This window comes from Saprolegnia diclina (genome assembly GCF_000281045.1).
Source record: "Saprolegnia diclina VS20 unplaced genomic scaffold supercont1.36, whole genome shotgun sequence".
NCBI classification, from domain to species: domain Eukaryota; phylum Oomycota; class Saprolegniomycetes; order Saprolegniales; family Saprolegniaceae; genus Saprolegnia; species Saprolegnia diclina.
The window spans coordinates 68,518-87,579 of NW_008246103.1; the positions used below are offsets into that span (position 1 = coordinate 68,518).

Consider the following 19,062-nt stretch of genomic DNA (forward strand, 5'->3'; position numbering starts at 1 on the left):
AGGTCACGGTCATAATTGTTTGTGAAACGACTTCGAGCCATGTTGACGATTAGATTATACAACCGTCGGTGTCGGGTCCTGCTTGGCATAGTCGGTGACAGGATGCTCGGGCTCGGCCTCGGGCATGGCGAAAAACTCTTTGGGGCCGACCCAGAGGTTCTTGAGGAGACCGCGGCGCCACGTAATGAGGCAGAGCACACCCAGCGTGCACGGCACGAGGTACAAGAGCGCGGGCTGCCCCGACTGCATGAGAATGACGCCGACGTTGGCAAGAAGAAGACCGATCGCATACCCAATGCACATGACACCAAAGAGGCCGATGCGGCCGGGGTACGCGGCGGGCGTTGCTTTTTTTGTCGGGTGGCCGAGCACGTTGCCGCGCGTCGCATAGTCGTACCGGGCCGTAAAGACGAGGAGAAGACCGGGCAGCACAATGTCACCGAGGCCGAGCATCGCTTGGCCACCGAGCCAGTTGGTCACCTTGGGGAGACGCAGCAAGATCGGAATCTCCTCCTTCACACAGCCGTACGTCGTGTCGCGGGGGTACCGGAGGCAAAAGGCACCCGGCGCTGTCTTGGCGTCTTGCTTGCCACCCTGCGCCGCGACGATCATGACGCTCTTGCCAAAGATGTAGGGCGAGATGAACACGAAAAAGATGTCGTAGAGGAAGACGAGCACGAGAAGCACGACCGCGACCTTGATGTTGGGAAGGCGGATCGTCTGCAAAAAGAGGGTGCAGACGCAAATGCCAAAGACGTCTTGGAGCACCCACGCCCACGACGCGTGGCGAGAGAGCACCCAGAGAAGCACGAGGCTCAGCGAACACGCAAACGAGAGCAAGTCTGCGGCCGAGATGCAAATGTCGCCGAGCGCCTTGGTTTCAAAAATCCAGAGCGGCTTGCGCAGCGCCTTGACGCGCTCAAAGAGCGGTGAGAAGAGAATCGTGCTAATGGCCGAGTTGGCGCCAAAGCAGTACATGACGATGACGATCATGACCACGTTAACGTAGAAGAGCAAGAGGAGAAACGCCGAGCCAAAGACGAGGAACCCAATCGCGTGCGTCCAGTTGATGTCCATGGCCGGCTCTTCTTCTTGCTCCTGGCGCAGCTGGGCGACGACAGTCGCCGTGACGTGACCGACGGGAGCCGTGCGCACGACCGCCTTCTTGCGCTCGAGCGACGACGCAAGGTACCCAGCCATGATGATCGTCGCGACTGCCATCGCCCATACAAGACCCTGCGCGAGGTCGACTTTGGGAATGAAGCGCTTGTAAATACTGACAGACGAGCCGTCCTTGATCTTGGCCGCGTCCATGGCGCGCACACGCACAAGAGGGATCGTGACTTGGTTGTAGTTGACGCCGGCGCCCATGTAGTCGGTGACGTCCCACATGCAGCACACTTGGTTGCCATTGCCCGTCGGAATGCAGCGGCCGGACGGGCAGTCACTGCTGCACGACGCGTCGTTGTTGGCGTCGCTCCACGGCGGGCTAGCTAGCGTTGCGAGCGTTGCTTGACCCTGCGAGCAGTCATAGGCGTCGGCCTTGTCCCAGACCGTGGCGTTCTCGCGCACGGTCGTGTTGTAGATCGACTCGACAGTGTCCGCGACGAGCACCGCGGTGGCGCCGAGCTTTTGCGCCGTGACCGCCTTGTCGGTGAACGTGCACAGACCGCGCTGGATCATCAGCGCAAACGGCTGGCTGCTTGCGGCGAACGTCGCCTACGAGGCGTTATCGTTAGCTTCTGGGCGGAGCACATTGCACGTACGAGGTGAGCCTTCAGCACCGACGAGTCGAGAAGAGCGCTGGTGTTGCAGCCAAAGACGTCTGGCACGCCAGCCACAGCAGACAACGAGACCACGGTCGTCTTGATGGCAGCGTCCTCGGTGGGCAGGTTGCCGCCCCATTGACCTGGGCCAAGCGGGTCGTACGAGTACGTGCCATAGAAGGCGTCGGAATCCGTTGTGACGACGGCTGTCTCAAGTTGGCCGGTATCGCCCGACTGGCCATGCGCGAGGCCGCAGAGAGCGAGGGCAGCGATGGCGGCGCGCGACAGGATCATTTGGGCAAGACGCAGACTGGCCGAACTCAGAGCTGAAATATTTGCGTGAACATCCAGGGCGGACTTGCCGATTTCACACGTACACACCGCATTTCTCACGTTTGTTTCACAGGAATCCTGTGTCCTTTGTAGAAAGAAAATGGTGAAAATCGCACGTGAAGAACGCTTCCCACCCTGTGTAGAACGACCAGGTGCGACAGGCCTATTCTTAGAAGCAGGCCCCATAAAAGAATCTCATACAATGTTCAAGGCAAGTATCCAAGGTACGTAGGGGGCCCCACGGAGAGCTGGTTTTAAAACCGAATGACGGCAGTAATAATCCGATTTCGTGCCGTTGAATGGAGCATAACTCATTTTGAGTATAAGGCGGTAGAGTCGCGAATAATATTACGTCGCATTTTAAAAAGACACGACAGCGTAATGGGTGCTGGTACACAACGTTATCCGAACGCGAAACTCAAAACTTAGAAATTGAGCGCAACACAAGCTTAAACGCTGTGGCCTGTCTTGGATAAATGCACGCAATGATACTCGACCCGCGCTGTGTCCACGTTCCCTTCTTTATAGAAGGCTACATGCCCTATAAGAGTTCTGCACCTGTGCATTTAAAAGATAGGCATCTCCTCGCACCCCAGTATCCACATTGAAATGTGTAGTGTACCGATCTGTACTGAACGCAACGCTGGCTTGAGGTGACCATTTTGATTAGCGTCAACGGGATGTTCTCACCATGCGCGACCAAAAATGGCGTGCGCTTAGACTCGCTGACTGCATCGCACCTCAATTGAGCTTCAGCGGTATCCGGAGGCGCGTCACTGCAGCGTGGTGGTCGTCGGTGTTGCCGCAACAGCGATCGCGCACAACCCAGACAACCAGCGATGGGCCGCCCGAAGAGCGACAGCTTCGCCAAGGAAGGCGAGGCACTTCGCTCGTCCTTCAACCAAGAAAAGACGCTGTTTGATAAGCTCAAGGCCGGCGTGCACAAGAGCCGAGCCAGTTCGTTCGACGAGCAGCGGCTCAGCCGGATGGGCTCGGGCGACGACCTCGTCGTGGACCTGCTCGACCTCAAGACCTTCAACCACCGGCTCGAAGCCGTCGCGGCATCGCGAAAGGCAAAGCGTGTCGCGTTCGCCGACGAGCTGTGCACAACGCACTACGTGGACGACCTTCAGTACCCGTGCCCGTTGTCGTCCATGCCGTACAACATCTTCCGCACACGCCGCGTGATTAGCTACGAGGAAGAAGAGCAGCTTCTGACGCTCTCTTGGGACCACGCGCTGCCGTACAGTAGCGTCGACTTTGGCGCCGCCGTGCTGCAAATGCACTCGCGCAACATGGACTTTCTGCTCGTCGGGCCTGTCAAGATCCACCACGTGTCGTGCATGGGCATATCGTGGAAGTCGTACTGGGCCGGCTTGGCCTCTGGTATCATGTGCTTTGCCGGCCTCGACGACGTCGATCAGATCTTCCAGTGTCCCATCCACAAGTGCCGCGTCCAGGTCCTCAGCACCACGGAGATGCGCATGTACGAGGTCGCGGGCCTGCGCGACGTCGACGAGCTCTTCCTCAAGTTTTCCAACGCAGCAACGCTGCACATGTGGTTCTGGGCCATCCAAATGGCGTCCGCGTCGGCCTCGTTCATGGACCCTGACCACTTCACCAAGCGGCTACGACGGCTTGTGCGGTCGACGCCCGAGGCGTCCTTGAGCTTTGTCGAACAACTCGGACAGTCGCTCGGTTTTGGCGCGCGCAAGTCCGATGCGCAGCCGGACGTCAAGCTGCCCGTGACATTGCACAACCCGCCGCCGGTCCACCAGCTCGGGCCTCACACGCCGTCCAACAGCAAACCTGCGGCGATGCGCCACCGCATTCTATTTGTGCGCCACGGCGAGTACGAGAACCACCACTTCAAGACGATGGACCCCGAAAAGTGCTTGACGCCGCTCGGCGACGAGCAGTCGCGCGCGACGGCCAAGTACCTCTGCTCGCTCATCGACGACGCGGGCTTGACGTACCAAGACGTGCGCATCGTCTACGCCAACGTCACGCGGTCGATCCAAACCATGGACTTTATCGCCAAGGAGATCGACGCGGCTGCCGGCATTTACGAGACGTACAACCCATACGAGACGGCGTCGCGCCAGCAACGCGTCGCGCGGCACGAGTTTGCGCTCTTGCGAGAGAGCGCGCCCCACGGCCTCTCAGCTTCGCAGCGCTACCTGAGTCGCTCGGCCAAGATGGCCCTCGCACTGCAGCTGCTCTGCGCGCCGGACGACATGTACCCGATCACAATCGTCGTGTGCTCGTCCAGCTTCATCCGGTATTGCACGCACCAGGCTGCATACAACGTTGGGTTTGTGCTCTCACCAGGTGAGATGAACCACACGATCGTCATGGGCTACTGCAGCGTGACACAAATCGACGTCGGGAACGACCACGCGCTGTACCTGCGCGGAATCAACGAGACGACGCACCTCGCCGACGTGCGCGAGTCGGCGACCGCCCCGCCGGTGGCCTAGTGTAGTCAAAGAACTTATTTGTCGATCAATTTAATGTTAGAAGAGAAGAAGCCCGGTGTATATGCGTGCGTCGCACGGACGCGCGAGTCGCTTTTGGTCGGCTTGTGCATTGGATCGCTATGATTGTTGGTGTAGAAAACGGACATGCGCAATGGGCTGATACTCGCGTGCCGACACAGGTGATGTCGCGACAGTAAAGCTACTCGCGCCCATCGCAAGAGTGGGCGAGGAGAAGCGCGGGTGCGGATTCCGATTTCTTTGCGAGTCGCGGTGTTCTCGCTGCTGAGGAATGATGATGGTAGGGAGATCTTGCCACGGTGGGTCGTTTTCCCTTCTTCGCCGTCGGCGCCGCGGACGCCATCCATCCATATGGGTGCAATGGTCAAGACGGAACCACTGTTCCGACCACGCGTTTGATGCTGGAGTGGCTTTGCACATCTTGTGCTGCATCCAGACGAATAGAACTGCTGGTCGAATACTGTCAAGTCTGGATTCGTTGCAGCCGAGATATATAATACCTTCGTTGGAAGCATCTCCAATGCTCAAATGCCCCTTCTGTCCGCACGCGCCCAGACGTGCCCCTTTCGAAAGCGCACCCGCGCCATCGGCGCGCCACGTGGTGTGCCCCGGGGTCCATAATTGTAGCCAATCAACGACGGCGAATCTTGACTTTCCTGAAATACATCCCACTGTGGCGCTTGAAGTTGGGGCCATACGAAGCCCAAGTGACTTGGAACTCCAAGCTCAGATTCCAGCACGCCATCTTGCCTTTTCACAGAGGTCGTAAAGCCGATGGAGGAGACCCGCCCGACGAAGCGCTTCATCGTGCGCCGCCACACGCACATGCCGCCGGACGAGATCATTGATGACCACCCGCACTTTGCCATGCACACGGACCACGTGCACCACGTGTGGTGCCCGCGCCACAACCACTACTACGACGACCGCACCAAGCTGGCCGTCGAGAGCCCGGGCGATTTGTCGGGCATTCGCGATTTCATCGCCGGGTCGTTCGCCGGCGTCTCGTCCACCGTCGTGGGTCACCCGGTACGCTCGAGCATGTCACCATGGCATGTGGCTTATTGCGTCCATAGTTTGACACGGTCAAGGTGCGGCTGCAAATGCACTGCCCGCTCTCGTCGTCCTTCAAGGGCCCGCTCGACTGTGTCATGCAGACAATCAACAAGGAGGGCTTCCTCGGGCTCTACCGCGGCATGGTCTCGCCTATGACGACGGTGCCGCTCGTCAATGCCGTCGTCTTTAGCACGTACGAGAGCGCCAAGTCGTTCTTGCTCAACCGCCGAGAAAATCACAACGGCGTGCTCACCAACAACGAAGCGATGCTTGCCGGTAAACGACGTCCATGACGACGCCCGCTAACGGCAACGGTGTAGGGGCGTGGGCGGGTTTGATGAACTCGGTGGTCGTCACACCTGTCGAGCTCGTCAAGTGCCACTTGCAGGCGCAGGGTGAAGCCATTGCGACGCACGCAAACGAAATCAAGTTCAACGGCACGATGGACTGCGTCAAGAAGATCGTCGAGATCGACGGCATCCGGGGCCTCTGGCGCGGCCAGGTCGCGACCATGTACCGCGAAGTGCCCAGCTACATTGGGCAGTTTGGCACCTGTATATACTTTGCTGCTCGAAAGCTCGGCAAAAGCTCACTCGCTTGTGTAGACGAGCTGCTGCAACAAGTCTTTACGAGCCAGATGGAGGGAGTCGACGGCAAGCCGAGTGCTACAACAACGCTCTTGGCCGGCGGCTTTGCAGGTTGCGTGTGCTGGACCGTGAGCTACCCTCAGGATGTGGTCAAGTCTCGCCTTCAGCTGCAGCCGCTGGGCCACCCTCCGCTGTACGCGGCCTCGCGCTGGCTCCCAGACGGTGGCTGGTGGAACTGCTTCCGCACGATCATCAAGGAAGAAGGCCCGCGCGCGCTCTGGAAGGGCTACTCCCCGTGCCTCATCCGAGCCTTTCCCGCCAACGCCGCAGGCTTCTTCACGTACGAGATGGTCCGGTCCGTCTTGTTTGAAGAGCAAGCCGAGCTCCTCCCGATGCATTAGATTTCGAGTAATAAACTCCACGATAGAGGTGTGCCAGTATCATGATAGTACTATTGTAGCGTCCAGCCACGACCATTACGGTGCCTGGCTGATGACAATTGCATGCAACTTGTTGCCCTTGATCCTTCCGCCTTGGTCGTGCATCGTGGTCTCAACTTCAAGCTCCCAGCTATCCGGATACCATATCGACTAAACCATCACTTTAGTCGAAAGGTTTAGTTGGCGTGCAATAGCCAATCGGGCGCGTCGAACAATGGTTGTCGGACGTCTCGAGCAAGCGCTCGTGCAGCTTGTCCAGGGCACACGCGGGTGCTTCGTGTCGCCCAAGATCCGCGTGAATCGCTTTCCGTCCATGGGCTTGGGCGTTCAAGCGGTCGCTCAGATTCCTGCCGGCGAAACTCTCTTCGTGGCGTCCAGCGATCTCTGGTACGATGTCTCTGCGCCCGGTGCCCGCGCCAGCGCCATGGCTGAAGCCCCGGCCTTTCTCGAGCGCGTGGACACGTACTGTCAGAAGAATCGCCGCATGGCCGACGCTGTGCTTCTCGCTACACACGTCGTCATGAAGGACCCGAGCGACCTTTACGTGAGCACGCTCCCGCCGCAGATCGACGTGCCCATGTACTGGTCGGAGCGACGCCTCGACGAGCTGCGCCATTGCGACGTCCTCGACACGATCCAAGACGGGTATGTCCATGTTGTGCACGCGTTGTGTCGCTGACGAACATACAGGCGCGCGTTCTACCGCAACATGTATTCGCACCTCTTTGGCGCGCAGCCCATCGTGAGTCCCGCCGAGTTTCAGTGGGCGCTGACGCTGCTCATGTCGCGCGCGACGTCGGGCGCCAACCAGCCCTTCACGCTCATCCCGTATTTCGAGTGGTTCAACCATTCTGCGTCGGCGTACGTCGAGAATGTGATGGACGCGATTGCGATACCAGCGTAGGTCAGCCTGCCACCACGAGTACGTGGCGAACGACGATGCGTTTGTCGTTACTGCGACGGCCGACCACGCGCCTGGCGACCAGCTCTTTATCAACTATGGCAACCACACGCAGTCAACGTTTTTGCGCCACTACGGTATGTTGGCCGTCGCAATGGTACTTGGCGTCATGTTTTGAATTGGGTACAGGCTTTGCCTCCATGGCGCAGGCGACAGTTCTGGATCCGCTCCAGATCAAGCAAGATGTGGCAATCACAGACGACGGTAACCATCATCGCGTTCTTCTCGAATGGCAAGGAACCCACCTGCGTTCTAGTATCGAACCCGGAGTTGACGCAAGCCAAGATCTCGTGGCTCGAATCCAAGGGAATGCCAACTGCCAAGTCGGTGGTATGTCATTTCTTACTGATGACGGAGTTTGAAAAGGTGCAATCATCCACGTCGCATCTCCATGTAGCCGCTCACGATTCATATCGAGCACCTGGACAAGCACCCAATGGAATGGGAGTGGCTGCGCGTATATGTAGCAAGCGCCGACGAGCTTGCGCACCGTCAGCGACACGGCGAGTGGCAGCCGTCCAACCAGCGGCGCGTGTGGGCGTGGGTCACCGCCTACTGCCAGGGTCGTTTGGCCAAATACCGGACAACCGCCGAGGTATGGTCTCGCTACCGAGAATTCTCGATGGATGAATGTTGTCATTAGGAGGATTACGACTTGCTTCGGAACGAAGAGGCCCCGCTGGAGACGTGGCGCGCCTCGTGCGTCCACGTGCGATTGGGCGAAAAGATGATTTTGAAGAGCCTCCTGGACGTAAACGCGCAGATCCAAGCCGACTCGCGATCTTAACACCGCGTCGCAGGCTTCGGGTGACGTCGTGTTATCGCGTGCTAAATAATCACGATTACGCCTTCTTGCGGTGGCACAACCGCACACGACCTAATTTGGCGCGAAGTTCCATCGTTTGGTAATCATAGATGTCGTGAAATAGTGTTGGTTTAAATAGTGTGATCGCAGGCGCCAACCTCACGAGACGAAGTGATGCTCAGATAGCCGACACTCGCGAGCCATTCCAGTCATACTGGACATGAATATTCTATCCAGTGTGGTCATATTCCTTTGGCTTGCCACGATTTTTACATCCATGGGTGGTATCCTGTCCACCAAGCGTCCAGGCGCACACTAAATCCTGGAGATCCAGCGTCCTATTTTTGTTGGAACCGCCCTGCAACTAGGAATTTGTATGGGAGGTACACTCTGGTGCGACAGCATACGTGATTCGGGAACGGCCCATTTCCATAATCCAACGATTACCCTTCACCAAGTGTTCGTGACTTGGTGGCTTGGTGAGGTTGCAGTTTCAATTTTGACCTGTGTTTGCAGCACCAACATGAACATCATTACGCTCCAGCAGTGGCTTCTCTTTGAAGCAGACATCGCCTTGTATCTTGCTGCCGGCCTCTCTTTCTCGATCGTCTCGGGCTTCCTCTCGTGGTGTCTTCTCGCGACGCGGTGCTTCCACAGCAGCAAGCACCTCGACACTATGATCGAAGACCACACATTTGCGCCTCTCGTCAAGGGCAACTCGCTCAGCCTCCACGACTCGCAGGTGCTCGTGACCCAAGTCCAGCTCCTCGACAACGATGACGAGAGCTGCACGCATGCGAGCTACACAATCACATTGACCTGGGGCGCCAAGCTTGAGGCGTCGCACACGAAGCTGCTCCGGAAGCGCTACTCGGAGTTTGCCCAGCTCATCACGGCAATCAAAAGCGAGATCAAGGAGATGGAGGATCGCCCCGTCGTGCCCGTGCTGCCGTCCAAGTCGCTCTTGCGGCAGCTCAACCCCGCGTTTCTCGAGAAGCGCCGATTGGGTCTTCAGCTTTTTTTGCACCAAGTGGCGTCCAACCCCAAGCTCGCCGACCTTCCGGCTGTGCGTCAGTTTGTTGGCTTGCATTGAGCGACCAACGCCACGCTTTATTTAATCAAGGAACCGCACCACACAAGCCAAAACATGTAGAGTATATCCTGTACTATAGTATAATTGCATTCCGATTCAATCAACGCTCGAAGTTGGTTGTAAGCACTCTGGACACAGCGCACAGCAGCACCTTTAACCGTCACTGGGCAGTCGCTATACATGTACAGTGCTCGGCGGTTGAAGTTGTAGTACAAGTGAGCTTGAGGCCTCGAATCGAACATCCGGTCGCCATTCCCCGGCTCGCAGCGTTGCAATAAATCTCCAGCGTTGCGTTCTGCGTCGTCTTATTTATACCAGAGCAATAAGCTTGCATCGCTCGCTCTACCATGCATAGAGTACTCCGGTAATGCATAGTTGTATCTGCATTGTCGACTCGACCATGGTCGTGCCCGTCGCTGTCTCATCAGAGTGGTCTGCAAGCTCGACATCACTTGCGTTTGGCAGTGCAAATTTCATTGTGGCATATTTTTATTCTTTATCGAAGAAATTGTATGCTCCAATTAAAATTCCTCGCACGAGACGAATGATGCAGCGCTTGAAGATCGCGACGGCGCCGCTCCGGGCCGCCGCCCGCGGTAGCCTCCGCGCGTCCAGCGCTGTGCATGCGATGGCGACCATGCGCGCTCCACTGCAGAGCCCCATGGCAACGCCGCATGCCTCGCCACTCTGGCTCGCCGGACTTGCCCTCGCGTGCGTCGCCCAAGCGGCGCTCTGTGACGAAGCGCCCCGTGCGCTGACCGTCCAAGAGGTCATCACGCTCTACGAGCAAGTGGACACGAACATGCGCATCTTGTCCCGGCAAATGATGGAAGCTCTTGCGTACGAGATTGCGGCAGAGGAAGAGAAAGGGACGGGCCCGGCCATGAGCGTCGAGGACCGCGCGCTTCAGATGAGCGAAACCTTTGAGCAACTTCTCGCCCAAGTCCAAGATTCGGTCTTTCGCAACCACTATGTAACCAAGGAGCAAGTCGCAGACGCCATGCGCCGTATGGAGCGCGGGGTATGTCCACGTCGCTGATTGCGATCTTATGCAACTACTACGGGCATAGGACCTGCCCATCCAGGCCGCCGACGCCGAGCTCATCCACGAGTACATCCGCAAACTGGGTCGCATGCGATGGGAATGCACGGGGTCGCGGGAGCCAATTCGTCGGCGCCAACGTGACACGGCACCCAAGCCGCTCACGACGCCGATCCCTCGTGACGTGCTTGAGGCCATGATGCGTGAACTCATCGGCGCGCTCACCAAGGAAATGGAAGCGATCCTTGCCGACATCAAGACGCGTCATACCAACCTCAAGGACGGCGCCGTCCGCCAAGAGATCGCGACGGCCTACATGGACGCCTCCAAGCTCGCGACAGACGCGGTCGCTGCCAACTTTAACGTTTCGGTCGACGACTTTCAGGTCGCGCTGGCGCACTTTCATGACGACGCGACGTTTCAGGTGCGAGATTCGAATGTGTCATCCAAGAGTCGTGATCGAGTATCCTGCCATTAGGCGACGATGCAGCAGCTCACGGACGCGCAGCACGAGCGGTATGCTTTGATTCGTATCATCGTCACCAACCATGCGTGCTAGGTTTGTGGCGCTTGGCTTGTAACGGCCTGATTACTGGACACGAGGTGCTTGGGGCACGGTGCAAGACAGCAACATCGTGATGTAAGAGGCAAAAATTTGGTTTTGTTCATTTCGTTCATGGTCTTCTTCTACTTATACGATGCGCTATTTGATCAGCTTAAATTAATGGGCGGCCAACGCCGTGGAGCCCGCAACGAGGGCCCACAGCGAGCAGACCTGGCACTTGGCCTTCCCGGGTCCTAAGTTACTAGTGGTGGTGGTACTATCGCTAACGTGGTTGATGCAGCCGTGGCTGCGGTACTGCGCAATAAGGCGCTTCGTGGACTTGCAGAGCGCCTTGTCGCAGTCGGACGAGGTGCAGTCCTGGACGTGGACTAGGCCCTTACGGACCGAGAGCACCTTCTTCATCATTTCGCGCTTCTTGAGATCGTTCGCGAGCTGAACGCGGTGGCGCTCCATGGCGATCGCGATCGGATTGTTCGTTGCACTGGTCATGCCATCGTTGGAGAGCGGGAGGGGCTTGATGGACATATGCGCGTAGCACATTTAGCTTGGTGGGGTCGTCGAGGCGGTCGGTGGGGCGGGCGTCGACGGGCGTGCTGCTCGGGGTGGTGGCAGCGGCGGGCGGGAGGAGGAGTTGGTTCTTGGTGAGTAGTAGTGCTGCTTCCTGTTGCTGTTGTTGTTGTCGGTCCTTGATACTGAAGGAGCCACACCACCAAACCCACGAGAAAACGCCCACGACTTGCAAAAATGAAAAGTGCAGTATTCACGCCGCGCGCCCCGACTTTGGGCCAATCAGACGCCGACGTCGCGCTTAATTAAACGTTCGCGAACCTTTTTTTTCCAAAGTGCGCTATCCACTGTTCTTTCACTTGATATTAGTATGTAGTGTCGCGTCATAAAATAAAAATGGGTCTTGCATTTTTTGCCACAAGGAACGTTCACGTTTCGAGTGCTCTGGGTACACGCGGACTAGGGTTGAAGCTCGACACGGCTACTTGAACTACTTTGACTTGCGTTTTGTATGCGGGCTGTCCCCACCGTCTCATTTTTTTAACAGACGCGCCTCATATTTTATTTTCCGGTGGCGCATGACTTGACGAATGTATAGCCACGCGCACTGCTGCACGGCGACCCAGTTCGAGAAAAGGGACCGTCGCATGCCTTGAGAACGTTCCGTGGACGCGCCGGATAACGTATCCGGCAAGCCGCACCAGCGCGAGAGCAGCGCGCGTTCCGATTGGTCGACGTGGCCTCGCGGGGACCTACTGAACATGCACGTGGAGCCGAGCCGGGGCACTGCACCAGCTGCGGCGGCGCCCCGCCGTGGAAACTTTCTTGGGTGCCCGACCTTGACTGCGCAAGATCTTACCCGGATGATCTGAGTCGATTGAGGAATCACTCGGCGTAATGCAGCGTCCTTGCCAGCGCCTTCTCGGCCTTGGCACTTCAACCACAGACAGCGAGGGTGTTTGCTCATTCGCGCTGCCACGTGGCGAGGGCGATCGATGCTTGTGGCAGCTTGCTGGTGTTTGTGGCATTGCTTGCCCCAGAAACGAGGTCCGCGCACAGTCCCAGACGCCACCATCTTCTTGTGGCACAAACGACGCCGTCGCCGCGTTACGGTGGCCGTGCTGCCTCTCGTTCGTTCTTTCCAAGTGTCAGTGACGCGCGCGAGGCGATGGGCTACTTTGAGCACCGTGCACCGCGACGCTGCTGTCACCCTTCGATCCCAAGTCAAGTCAACCTGCCGTGCCTGTTGCCAACTCTGGCTCAGAACCACTCCGCGTCGTCATGGGTCACCCATGGCGTCGTCTGCATCTCTCAAGGGATATAATAACCACTACACTTTCAGTGCTGCGGCGAAGAGCACACTGCGGCTTGACGGGTTGCAGCCCTGTTGGCTGCCTGCAGGCCAGCACATTGCCCAGCATCATGGACGGAGCGAGCTATCGCCAGGCCGCCTGACCTGTCCATCATTCCTGTGTCCATCTGCAGGGTCGCCCGTTGCGATTACTTCCTCGCTCCGCGGCGCCTACCCTTCTTGGCGCCAAGCGGTCTGTCTCGCACCGCTCGCCGTCATCCTCGTCGTTGTCGTCGTCGCCGAGGGACGTGTAAAATATAAAATCAGGGGCCAATATTTTCGCCTGGATCGGCAGCTATTTATAATCGAAAAGTCAAAGCCAGCCCAAGGTGCCTCTCGTTTTGTATGGCGTCAGTGATATCCTGAATATTATTATTCGGGCCCCCCGATATCCTGGTCAAAATCCTGCACGGGCAATGATAGGACGGTACAATCGGTTTTGATTTCGTCCCCGGGAGATGGACGACGCCGAGCTCGACCCGATGCAGGAAGACGCGACGATGGAGGAGGACATGGAGATCGCGTCGCCGGCGCCGGAAGCGGGAAGATGGCTGGCCTCGCTGCAGGAAGCGATTCCTGCCATCGTCATCATCCGCTTGATGTCGGTCCGCGCCTTTGACGGCGACGGCGCGTCCTTCTCGGTCGCGACGGGCTTCGTCGTCGACAAGACGCGTGGCCTCATCTTGACCAACCGCCACGTCGTGACGTCGGGACCGGTCGTCGCCGATGCCATCTTCGTTAACAAGGAAGAGGTCGACCTCGTGCCCATCTACCGCGACCCGGTCCACGACTTTGGCTTCTACCGCTTTGACCCATCGCGCGTCAAGTTTCTCAAGCTGCACGAAATCCCGCTCAACCCGGGCGGTGCCAAAGTCGGCGCCGAAATCCGCGTCGTCGGTAACGACGCGGGTGAGAAGCTCTCGATCCTCCCAGGAATCCTCGCCAAGCTGGACCGCGAAGCGCCCAATTACGGTACAAGCGGCTACAACGACTTCAACACGTTCTACTACGCGGCCGCTTCCTCGACGAGCGGCGGCTCGAGTGGGTCCCCCGTGCTCAACATCGACGGCGAAGCCATTGCGCTCAACGCCGGCGGGTCCAAAAAGGCCGCGTCGTCTTTCTACTTGCCGCTGGACCGCGCGGTCCGGGCCCTCAAGCTCATCCAGCAGGACATCTTGGACATTCCGCGTGGCACGTGGCAAACCATCTTTCGCCACGCCGCGTACGACGAGGTCCGGAAGCTGGGCTTGACCGCCGACGTCGAGGCCGATGTGCGCAAAACACTGCCCGACGAGACAGGGCTGCTCGTCGTCGACCAAGTACTGCCAAAGGGACCGGCCTTTGGTCTTCTTGAGCCCGGTGACATTGTCATCCGCATCCAAGGACAGCTTGAGACGACATTCTTGGCCATGGAAGCGCTCGTCGACTCAAACGTCGGCAACGTCATCCCTGTCGAGATTCAACGCGGCGGACGATCCATCGTCGTGCACGTGACGGTGCAGGTACGCTCTACGGCGTTTTGATCTCGCGTTGCTGAGCGATGATGTACCTAGGACCTCCATGCTATCACGCCGAACCAGTTTCTCGAAGTTGGGGGCTGCATCTTGCACTCGCTCTCGTACCAGCAAGCGCGAAATGCTTCGCTGCCCGTGGGACACGTCTATTTGGCCCAAGCAGGTCACATGCTCATGAAAGCCCACATTGCGCAGCCGTGTATCGTCGTTTCGCTTGACGGCAAGCCGACACCGACGCTGGAAGCCTTCATCAGCGCGATCAAGGAGCTTCCGAATGGCTATCGCACAGTCATGCGCTACTTCTTGACTCGTGACCGGCACCGGATCCGGAACGCTGTTTTGAGCATCGACCGCCAATGGTTTCCGATGCAGCTGTACACGCGCAACGATGCCGACGGGCTCTGGCACCGACACAAGTACGAGGCGCCGCCGACGCCGCTTGCGCTGCAGCTGCCTGCGTATCCCGCTGCGCCACTGAGCGTTCCGGGGCTCAACTCGGACTTGGACAAGGCGACGTTCACCAAGCTCCTCTCGTCCCTCGTCATGGTTGCGTTCGACATCCCGTGCATGATTGACGGCATCTCGAGCTCGAGCTACAACGGCGTCGGCATCGTCATTGACGCCGTCAAGGGCCTCGTGCTCGTGGACCAAAACACCGTGCCCATCGCCCTCGGCGATGTGGTGGTTACCGTCGCCGCGTCGATCGAGACGCCCGCCAAGGTGCTTTTTGTGCACCCGGTCCACAACTTTTCAATCATTCAGTACGACCCCGCGCTCCTCGGCGACACGCGCCTCGAGTCGGCCGAGCTCTCGAGTGAAGTGCTCCAAGTTGGCGACCAAGTCGACTTTGTCGGGCTCACGAGCACGTGGACGGTCGTCGCGATGAAATCGCTCGTCACCAAGATCGACCGGCTCGTGCTCCGCGACTTCCAGCCACCGCGCTACAAGGCGAGCAACGTCGAGGTCATCCACTTTGACCGCATTACCAAGTCGGTCGGCGGTATCTTTGTCGACAGCCGCGGTCTCGTGACGGCGCTCTGGCTTTCCTTCAGCTACCAAGACGAAGGCGGTCGGCGCGAGGTGTTTCGCGGCATGTCGGTCGATATCATCCGCGAAGTCGTCGACTTGTTTCATGGCGGCGCGTCGCCCCGCGCGGTGACCGTGCTGCCGATTCAGCTGTACACATACCCTCTCTCCAAGGCCCGCGCCGGCCTCGGGCTCTCGCCGCACTGGATCCGGGAGCTCGAACAGTGCTACGACGACAAACGCCAAGTTCTCGCCATCAAGCGGTGCGCCGCGGGCACGGACGCATATGCACAACTACAGAGCGGTGACCTGCTCCTCTCGATTGATGGCACGGTTGTGGCCAAGGACTTTGACGTCGAGCGCCTCTGCATGGGCAAGTCGGAAGTGCAACTCGTGGTGCTTCGCGAGCAGCAGGAGATGACGCTGCCGGTGCAGACGATGGAGCTAAGCGGGTGGGGCACGAGCCGCGTGATTACGTGGTGCGGCCTCGTCATTCAGGAGCCCCACTACGCCGTCGTGAACCTCGGCTACGTCCCGGAGGAGGGCGGCGGCGTCTACTGCTCTCGGTGGTGCTACGGCAGCCCCGCGCACAAGTACGGTCTCCGCGCCACCATGTGGATCGTGCAGGTCAACAACGAGCCGACGCCAACGCTCGATGCGTTTATCAAGGTGGTCGAGAACCTCCAGAATGGCGCGTCCGTGCGCATGAAGACAGTCGCGCTCAACACCAAGCCCAAGGTGCTCACGCTCAAGACAGACTACCACTACTGGCCAACTGTCGAGCTGTGCCGCAACGCAGACTTGGGTGATTGGGCCTACGTGTTCCACCCCAACAAACCATAACGGCCGCTACCCTCTTGCAGTACGACTAGCGTACGACCTTATAAAGCATAACAAAGTAGGACGCGCAGGCTTTGACACCATACTACTACTCGTATTTAGGGTTAAATGAGTGCCTGGGCGACGGCAGCAAGCGCAACCAACGCGCCCAGCGCCAACGACACAGCACCACTCACAGGCTTCTCCTGCGTCATGATCTCGACAACCGTTTCCGTCGTGACCGGGGCCGTCGTGGGGGCTTGCGTCGTCGGCGCCTGCGTCGGCGCTTCGGTGGGCGCCTCGGTCGGGGCCTCGGTCGGCGGCAGAGTTTCCCACGGCGACGTCTTGCATTCGGCGCCACGGCACGCCTTGAGAAGTTGCGGGATGCCATACCCCGACGGCTTGACCTGGCAGCCCGGGACGTCAGGCGTGCACGGCTCGCAGACCTGGGCGTAGAGCTTGCGGCGACAGCCTTCCGAGCACTGCGGCAGGTTCATGTAGCACGGCGGGTTCTGGGCCGAGAGGTCCTCAAGCGGCGGGAACGGCTCCATGCGCTCGTCGGCCAACGTCACGTTATTTTGGTAAAAGTCAATGAGCTGCTGGGCGCGCGCGGCGTTGGCGTCCGGGTCGGTCGGGTTGTTCCAGAACGGAATCGTAAAGTTGTCGAGCTGCTCGACGTTGCCGTCGAGGCAGAACTCGCGCTTGTTGGCGTACGGCTTGCCCGTCTTGTTGCTGACCATGGACGTGATGCCAACGAGGTCGTCGAGGCTGAGGTACCCCAGCACGCGGTGCGAGTACGTGCACGTGATGCCGTCCGGGAGCGTGCCGTACGGGCAGAGGCCACCGGAGATCTGTTTGCGGCAGTCGTTGGTCTTTTGCGGGAACCGCTTGGTGAAGCACGAGTTGGGGAACGAGAACCAAATGTTGTCGCGGTACGGCGCGCGCGGGTCCGACGTACGCGGCTCGCCGCCGACGCACGGCCCGAGGTTGGGCTGGCCATGCGCGCCGTTGTACTCGTAGCAGATCTGCGGCAGCGACCCGGCGCGGTTGTACGGCGTGCACATGCCGCCGTCGAGCGCCGCGAACGAGCAAAACTCGGGCGAGATGCCCCAGTTGTTTTCAAACTCGGCGATCGTCGCCTTGGAGTTGGCGACGTGCACCTCCATGAACCAGACGTACGCCATGTTGTTCTTGCGCCGGCAGAGCGGGTTGGTCTTGGCGTTGATGCCCTCGGCTTGCACGTACATGAGCGCGCCCTCGACGCTGGCCGTGTTGACCGTGTCCATCACGGCGCGGTGGCGCTCCTCGAACGTGTTGCCGAACGGCGCCACCCACGTCTTCATCTGCTCGTCGTAGACAGGGACGCCGGCTTGGACGCGCGCCTGGATGCCGCGCACCGGCGTCACGTGCCAGCCGTCGGCTGTTGCGGGCGCGACGCCGGGCGATGCCAGGGCCGCGGCGGAGGCCATCGATGCCAACGTCACCAGGAGACGAACCATGGCGAATCAAGAAATGAGCACCAGCCGCGCTCCCTTTGATGGATGCAAGGTTGGCCACCAATTCGCATAAAAAGTGCATACTTGCTGATGCTACTGTGCAATGGACCAATCCACGATGGGTTTATGACTAGACAAGCGAATTGCTGGGAAAAAGCCAGGCGCCGAGACGGCGTCGACTTGGAATTTGTATGAAGACCGTCGGGATGAAAATATCATCGTGAACCCATGCAGAATTCACCTGCGTCGCTGGTGTCACATGCTGGGGCTGGGACTGGTCATGGACGAGCGACGCAAGTTGTACGCTACACGGAGGAGGAGGTTGGGCGCCACGGATCGCCATGCATGGAGCTGACGTGCCACACGCCACTACCGCACGGCGTGACGTGGCAGCGCCCATGGGGTTTTCGCTAGAGTCACTGCAACTTGGTTTTCGCGCGCCTTGCTTGAGAACGTTTTGCGTGGACATCCCGGTATCACTGAGATGTTTGCCTTGCCGATACCAAGTACGATAGATGAAGCTGTACGACGTCTAGACTAGAATAGTGCCGTTGAGATTGAGGTAGTCCGCTCTTTGGACGCTTGCACGGCTCCGTCAAGACGGTGTAAGGCACAGAGCCCGCAATATATTTACTATCTGGATCATCACTGCGCGAGAAGTCGATGCCCTTTGCGGCACACAAGATGTACGTACTCGTACCGAGGCACCATAGGCGACAACGCGTACAGGACAGTGGTCTCGAAAAGTGGGAACGTTCCACCATTTATTGCTGCTTGCTATGGTCTTGATCCCGGTAGCACGCGCTGTAAGAAAACGGTGCATCGTCATTCATGTGCAAGTTAACTGCGGTTTACTGGACCTGTGGCGGCGCTGCTGCTACTTGAATAGGCTTGACTGGTCCAGCACTTGACGTGGACACGCCTTTGGTGGCAGCGGTGCCGGACGACGTATAGTCGGCTCGATTGAGGCGAGTAAACTTGGGGCCGAGCATGAGCCCCATCACGACCAGCTACAGGCCTCTCAGTCTTGCACCAACCGTATTTCTTGTCGTACGTACCGTGCACACGAGCGTAATTACCGAGCAAAACGTAAAGCTCGTCGTCGCTGGCAATTTCACCAGATACGAAAGCGGAATCAAAAAGAGCGACCCCATGAGCACGACGCACGCCGCCGAGAAGATCCAAATGGATTCTTGAAAGTCG

The 19,062-nt window shown here is 58.7% G+C and overlaps 10 protein-coding genes across 11 annotated transcripts in view; 6 read left to right on the top strand and 4 right to left on the bottom strand.

The window, feature by feature from the left end:
* On the bottom strand, positions 1-2,092 carry SDRG_10520 (hypothetical protein). The gene is made up of 2 exons (XM_008616514.1): positions 1,767-2,092; positions 1-1,719 (listed from the first exon to the last, which is right to left on the bottom strand). The coding sequence occupies exons 1-2, from the start codon at positions 2,058-2,060 to the stop codon at positions 55-57; spliced, it is 1,959 nt and encodes a 652-aa protein (XP_008614736.1). The 5' UTR covers positions 2,061-2,092; the 3' UTR covers positions 1-54.
* A 742-nt stretch (positions 2,093-2,834) lies between these two features.
* On the top strand, positions 2,835-4,638 carry SDRG_10521 (hypothetical protein). The gene has a single exon (XM_008616515.1). The coding sequence runs from the start codon at positions 2,939-2,941 to the stop codon at positions 4,577-4,579; it is 1,641 nt and encodes a 546-aa protein (XP_008614737.1). The 5' UTR covers positions 2,835-2,938; the 3' UTR covers positions 4,580-4,638.
* A 656-nt stretch (positions 4,639-5,294) lies between these two features.
* On the top strand, positions 5,295-6,683 carry SDRG_10522 (hypothetical protein). Its single transcript, XM_008616516.1, has 4 exons — positions 5,295-5,626; positions 5,674-5,929; positions 5,974-6,207; positions 6,259-6,683. Exons 1-4 carry the CDS (start codon positions 5,372-5,374, stop codon positions 6,639-6,641), a joined length of 1,128 nt encoding a protein of 375 aa, XP_008614738.1. The 5' UTR covers positions 5,295-5,371; the 3' UTR covers positions 6,642-6,683.
* Positions 6,684-6,894: 211 nt separating this feature from the next.
* On the top strand, positions 6,895-8,428 carry SDRG_10523 (hypothetical protein; the record flags this gene model as incomplete). The annotated part of the gene is made up of 7 exons (XM_008616517.1): positions 6,895-7,325; positions 7,371-7,541; positions 7,585-7,718; positions 7,771-7,845; positions 7,898-7,971; positions 8,039-8,236; positions 8,285-8,428. The coding sequence occupies 7 exons, from the start codon at positions 6,895-6,897 to the stop codon at positions 8,426-8,428; spliced, it is 1,227 nt and encodes a 408-aa protein (XP_008614739.1).
* Positions 8,429-8,892: 464 nt separating this feature from the next.
* SDRG_10524 (hypothetical protein) lies at positions 8,893-9,659 on the top strand. The gene has a single exon (XM_008616518.1). It carries the CDS (start codon positions 8,970-8,972, stop codon positions 9,537-9,539), a length of 570 nt encoding a protein of 189 aa, XP_008614740.1. The 5' UTR covers positions 8,893-8,969; the 3' UTR covers positions 9,540-9,659.
* A 414-nt stretch (positions 9,660-10,073) lies between these two features.
* On the top strand, positions 10,074-11,255 carry SDRG_10525 (hypothetical protein). The gene is made up of 4 exons (XM_008616519.1): positions 10,074-10,560; positions 10,610-11,005; positions 11,060-11,097; positions 11,141-11,255. The coding sequence occupies exons 1-4, from the start codon at positions 10,084-10,086 to the stop codon at positions 11,160-11,162; spliced, it is 933 nt and encodes a 310-aa protein (XP_008614741.1). The 5' UTR covers positions 10,074-10,083; the 3' UTR covers positions 11,163-11,255.
* Positions 11,256-11,302: 47 nt separating this feature from the next.
* On the bottom strand, positions 11,303-11,671 carry SDRG_10526 (hypothetical protein; the record flags this gene model as incomplete). Its single annotated transcript, XM_008616520.1, has 2 exons — positions 11,303-11,379; positions 11,404-11,671. The coding sequence occupies 2 exons, from the start codon at positions 11,669-11,671 to the stop codon at positions 11,303-11,305; spliced, it is 345 nt and encodes a 114-aa protein (XP_008614742.1).
* Positions 11,672-13,407: 1,736 nt separating this feature from the next.
* On the top strand, positions 13,408-17,047 carry SDRG_10527. 2 transcript variants are annotated; one of them, XM_008616521.1, is made up of 3 exons: positions 13,463-14,506; positions 14,558-16,442; positions 16,487-17,047. In XM_008616521.1, the coding sequence occupies exons 1-2, from the start codon at positions 13,463-13,465 to the stop codon at positions 16,385-16,387; spliced, it is 2,874 nt and encodes a 957-aa protein (XP_008614743.1). In that variant the 3' UTR covers positions 16,388-16,442; positions 16,487-17,047. The 2 variants fall into 2 exon arrangements, with proteins under 2 accessions (XP_008614744.1, XP_008614743.1); XM_008616522.1 differs by lacking the exon at positions 16,487-17,047 and having other exon boundaries at positions 13,408-14,506; positions 14,558-16,469.
* SDRG_10528 (hypothetical protein) lies at positions 16,444-17,946 on the bottom strand. The gene has a single exon (XM_008616523.1). It carries the CDS (start codon positions 17,860-17,862, stop codon positions 16,489-16,491), a length of 1,374 nt encoding a protein of 457 aa, XP_008614745.1. The 5' UTR covers positions 17,863-17,946; the 3' UTR covers positions 16,444-16,488.
* Positions 17,947-18,483: 537 nt separating this feature from the next.
* Positions 18,484-19,062, bottom strand: part of SDRG_10529 (hypothetical protein) — a gene marked incomplete at its 5' end in the record, with an annotated part of 6,741 nt that continues 6,162 nt past the window's right edge. The window contains one exon of the mRNA XM_008616524.1: positions 18,484-18,869. Within this exon, the coding sequence (XP_008614746.1) occupies positions 18,711-18,869 (159 nt within the window). The 3' untranslated portion in view covers positions 18,484-18,710. The remainder of the gene's footprint in view (positions 18,870-19,062) is intronic.